This window comes from Diachasma alloeum, unplaced genomic scaffold, assembly GCF_001412515.2.
Source record: "Diachasma alloeum isolate Michigan unplaced genomic scaffold, Dall2.0 Dall_scaffold_00411, whole genome shotgun sequence".
Classification (NCBI taxonomy): domain Eukaryota; kingdom Metazoa; phylum Arthropoda; class Insecta; order Hymenoptera; family Braconidae; genus Diachasma; species Diachasma alloeum.
Genome location: NW_021680550.1, coordinates 127,047 through 132,654, shown reverse-complemented (window position 1 = coordinate 132,654; position 5,608 = coordinate 127,047). Strand labels below are relative to the sequence as shown.

Sequence of the window (5,608 nt, the reverse complement as noted above, 5' to 3'; positions counted from 1 at the left end):
ATTAAATTTAGAATTTCCAAACGATTTCCTTTCAATTGGACCCTTAATTGGGGTTGATCGAACAATTTACAATTTTTGTCGGCCAGCATCATGTCAAAATTTGATTAATTTTTAAAAATTAATTGGTGAATGTACAAACAAATATTTTCACTGTACAATCATGTCCTAACGACGTACAATCGAGTACATAAGGTCGTTTTTTTAATTAGTGCCCTATGTCGGCTAAGTACCTGGAGGTCAACCCCTACTACCTGAGATCTAGTTACAGATAGTTGAGGATATAGTGAGGTAAGATCTAGTGAGAATTACCAACTTCATAAGAGAAATGTATGCCCTAGACAGATGGATAATAATCGAAACCCGAAAAATGTGCATAATAGCTCGTTGCTATGTGGCTATCTTTGTTAATATTCAACTAATTCAACCGATAATTGCATCAGTGGAAAGCTGATACGCGATTTATATAATGTAACTAAGGCCAGTTTTTATCTAAATGATCGCGTGAATTGATTATTAAAAAAAAATAGATTGGTGGTTGTGGAGGGGGAAGTTGTGTGGTGTATAGATACTTGGTCGCTCTTGGTGATTTCGTGGACTTGGCCCGATACGCTCCCGCGTATCTCGATCTCTTGAGTGAAAATTTATGCTTCGAACATTTTTATCATTCTTTACCATATATGTCTCTCAAATAATATATGTCTCTCTTGCCCATGTACACCTAATATACGTATACGTGAAATCAAACTTTTTTGTCGGTGTTGGTAGACACCTATCCGGCCACTTATATAATTATATAAAGTGTTCCGAAGAGTCCTAAATTCACCTTTGGCGACCCACTCCCCATGTGACAATTTCTAGCAGGGTATCTGGCAGGGGTACGTATTGTATACCAAAACCTTTTTGTCTCATAGATTTTGCAAGAGACGTTGGAATTGAGGGTAGTAGTGCGCAATACTCACCTCTTTGGCCACAAACTGCCTGAATTTCTTTGAAAATTTTCACTTCTTAGCCGAACGCCTTACTTTATAATTTGTCATTAACTAATTTTGTTTCTATTCAGTATGACAGTAGCGGTCCGCTCATAGTGAAGAATAAAATCGTTGGAATTTCATATTGGATACATGGATATTTCTGTGCTAACGAATACCCTGACGGCTACACCAGAGTGTCCAGCTACCTCGATTGATTCATAATATTATCGATTCTGAGGAGAAGGCTAAAACTTCCAATCTTCGAAACTAATTGGTCGTATGAGTATCATATCAGTAAGAGTATGTAATCACGAATTGTTAGTAAAAGGAAAAGTAATATATCAATAACTCCTACGCCACAGGTGGAATTTTTTACTTCAAAAAAAGCCCGGCAACAAATTTTGAATGTTTTTATCCGTTTCACAATAAGATATGCCTCTAGATCTACTTTTTCATTGTTAAATATATGATTAATTGAATGATTATGTCGACTGGTGATATTTATCTTACAACTAGAAACACTTTTTTTGTAGAGACCGAAATCTTCCATTGGAAAAATCTTTTGATAATTTTCTCGGCAAATATACATCAAGCCGATTCCCTAATTATGGGGGTATGAAATACTGAACTGAATGTTTTTATATTAATGCAGACTTACCGACAAGCGGACTGCTGAATACTCCAAGGCAGTGGGTATCATCGACCCACCTGAGTTCGAACCCTCCATTTTTGAAGGTGCTGAATACCGCTGCAAGGTCACTAGTTTTGAAATCAGAAGGAAAATTGTAGATTTCAATCACATGAGCAAATTCGTCGCTGGAGACCTCGAAAGGTCTGCTGAACGCTTTGTAGTCATTTTTTGGTTGCTCTATCGTTACTTCTCCAACTGCAGCTGTTAACTATATAGTAAAGAAAAAGTAAAAAAATTTTCATACTTGTTGTTCACGAACTGCATTCGTTCAACAAAGTAGGTAAAAAAAACAAGTTTGGAAAATTAAGACACATTAATTCGGAAATATCTCTGCGTGGTAGTGGTTTGAAATTCATGGAATAGTATATTGTGCTACGAGAATTGAAAGCTGTACATTGCTGATGCGGAGATCACCCAGGGCCGGTTTGTTTATGTACTTTTTGTTCTAAAAGCCCGGTTAATACTCTTCCATTTGAACTGAACGGGCCCTAGGCGCTTTCCGTAAGAATTGGCCGTCCCCACTTTACCGTCCAAATAGTGGGTTAGATTTTCACAAAAGCGGGTTGTCGCCTTAAGGAACTTCCACAGTAAGTTTATGGGCTATACAGTGGGGGAAAATATTAAAGGTTCCGACAGTGCGCTGCATCGTTCGAAAAAAAAATAATGAAATTGCAAAAAAGTCATGACTGTATCCAAATTTCGTCGATTGGGTTTCTTCTCGTGTATTATTTATGACTAATCAATCATCAATCATTTCTATTCCGAAATAAAATTTACACGATTTTTTTGATAAATAAAAATTGTCACGAGAGATCTGGCGACCACGTATTTTCGTTCGACGCAGTTGGTATTCTTGTCTCCCTAGAAAATCCTACACTGTACTGTAAAATCTATAGTACAGGCCTCAACAGAGTGAACCGATGTAAACAACACGTGATGTTAACGGCCGCAAGACAGTTCAGTCAGTGCCATAAAAATAGAAGAAAAAGAAGAAGAACACGTGATGTTGGAGAAGTTAACTTGGGTTATATTGTGAATGATTCTACGGGAAAAACTGAATATCTAACGCAATGGAAGAATCAAATAAGTTGGCAAGATCGAGGTACAAGGGGAGACTTATTAAACAGAAGACACTGGAGCTGAGAAATTTTGCTGAACATGTGGGAAAGGCCAACAAAGTGAGAAGAGTAAGTGAACCGGAGGTCGAGACGAATGATGAACTACCGGAGGTCGGGACGAGTGATGTTTTTCCGGTAATTGTGGGAAATCGCTGTGTCGATTTGACATTATTGAGTAATGAGCTTGAGTGTGACATGTGTAAGAACCCCTTGTCGTTGAAGAACATTGAAAAAGAAACGAAACATGGTTTGGGCTCCTATCTCCACATCAGATGTGTACATTGCCTGTTTTTGAAGCCTGTCCCTACTAGCCAATGCATGGAAGAACCAGAACGTGGAAACAGGAAATTTTTCGAGATTAATTACCAAATGGCTATGGGTGAGTATCCAATGTCCTCACATTTTATTATACACATTCAAATATTCATGATTATATTATTGAAATTACTTTCCCAGCTTGCCTTCACGTTAGAATTGGTAATCAGGGATTGAATAAGTCATTGGCATGTGGAAGGATACCAACGCTGAATTGGAGTACCCATAAAGAGAATGAGAGGAAAGTTGGACCCATTGCCGAAACTATTGCTAAAGAGAGCTGCACCAGGGCTACAAAAATTGAGAGAATTAACTATTAAGATTGTTGGAGAAATTGAAAAGATGGTGTAAGGACAAACGATGCAATATATCCATGAAAGAATTTAATCTAAAAACCTAGCCCTTATACAAAATTCTATTGATGTTCTATTGGAAGTTCGTAAGAATTCTATTTATACTCGATTAAAATTCTGTTAAAGAATTTTATGTTTCCTACGCCAATTATATTTAAAATTATGCAACTTCCTCATGTGTATTCCCATGGATTTGTTAAGAGGACGATGTCTATAGGTGTTGTTTTTTCTCCATAACTTATTCTGTTGAAATTTGACCTGTAAAAATTTTTGGACACGGATTTTCGATTTTTTTAATGGTTTTATCATGAGGAAGAAATGAAAATACAGTGTTAGAAACTTAGAAAATCTTGGCCCAAAAATTTCGACAGAAAAACGAGAAGCTAGACTTTTTCCGATCAAATATGGTTTTAAAAAATGATAGGCTCATAGGATGCTTTAATATAATTCTAATAGACCTTCAAGAGAATTCTTATAGAATTCCAATAGAATTTGAGGAGAATCTTCAGAGAAGAAGCTAGGTTTTTAGATTAAAATTTTTCATGTATGTTGCATTTTCTTTTTCATCTCTGTTTATATTTTTCAATTTTCATCAAATTTTATTTCATTATCTATTTTCATCTCTTTTTCTTTGGTTCTTTAGTGTGATATTTACAGCCTTATTTAGGCAATCAATTTACTATTTCATGACAAGATTTCATTCTAATGAATTGATAATCCAGCTGTTATTATGTGAACCGATTTTCTCCCTCAGTGATCTTGTTTTTTTTAGTTATCATTTTTTTCATTGCATTTCTGTACTCTGGCTGTCCAGTTTGAGTTCCAACGCTCTATTTAGCTAATTGAACACCTCTGTACAGAGATGTATGTTGGATTTTCTTGTTCATCTCTTTTTATATTTTTCAATTTTCATCCAACTTTATTTGATATTTCATTTTTAACTCTTTTCTCCTGGTTCTCCAGATTGACCTTTTAATGCCTTATTATAAGGGCAATAAATTGCTAACTATTTCATGAAAAGATTTGATTCTAATGAATTGATATTCCAGCTGCGATTATGCGAATTGATCTTTTCCCTCATTAATCTTGTTTTTTTTACATTATTTTCATTCCATTTCTTTACTCTGGCTATCCACTTTAAGTTTTAGGGCTCTATTAAACTAATTGATCAACTCCCCTTTACAAAGATTTATGATTAATCAATCGAGTTTTTAATCTCATTTATAATTATACACCAAACGATTTCTCCAATAATCCAAATTAATTGTTACATCGTAACACCTGTGAAGGTTTGAGGCTGCGTTCACATGCTGGCGATAAGCGGTGGCAGCACCTTACCGGCACCGTTTTCGCTAGTAAGTGCACGCGCCGACGGCTGCATGTAGGCGACAAATGGTGGCAGCACCTCACAAGCACCATTTTCGCTGGTGTGTGCACGCGCCGACGGATGCATCAGTTAGTAAAAACCGATACTGAAGCGTGTGTGGAGAGCTAACAAAATCCACGATTTATCGAGTCATCTTGACTTAAAACCTAACAAAACCAACAAAATCAACAACTTAAAATAACTAATAACAAATCTAGTGCACTAGTGAACGATAATTCTAAGCAAAGTGGCTAAGAATTAACAACCAAAATAAACGAACAATCATCGGCACGAAATCACACGGTTTCGTGTCCCCACGTGGCACAGAAGCCACGCTCCTAAGGACACAATCAACAAATTGCGCCAAACAACCCCCAAGTTAGCCTGCGTAATCAAAGTATTAGTGTAGGTTCGGTATTTGTATGTGTGGACGCGTGCTAGCCGTTGTCTTGAACCGTTAAACAACAAAAATACTTTCTGTTATATGTATGTGTCTGTGAACCCACGTGTGACACCGCCATTCCCAGTGAATCCTCCAATTTGGTGTATTGATAATAAATCTGGGTTTTTTATGCCGAAAGGCTTTTCCCCACAAAACTGTATTCTTTCTTTTTTTTTATATAATTTAATGCAGCTATCATACCACCTAGGGTATTCAACGTCAATTCATTAATTTATAAGTCAAGTGTTCTATGTTAAAAACAAAACCAGGATATTCAATTGTGACGGCTGAGGTCGTCACCCCAAAATATATATATATATATATATATATATATATATATATATATATATAT

At 36.2% G+C, this 5,608-nt stretch overlaps 1 protein-coding gene across 1 annotated transcript in view; it reads right to left on the bottom strand.

Moving 5' to 3' along the window:
• The window catches only part of LOC107042083 (R3H and coiled-coil domain-containing protein 1), an 82,418-nt gene that overhangs the window by 29,727 nt on the left and 47,083 nt on the right, over positions 1-5,608 (bottom strand). Inside the window, exon 6 of the mRNA XM_015262953.1 lies at positions 1,630-1,870. Within this exon, the coding sequence (XP_015118439.1) occupies positions 1,630-1,870 (241 nt within the window). The remainder of the gene's footprint in view (positions 1-1,629; positions 1,871-5,608) is intronic.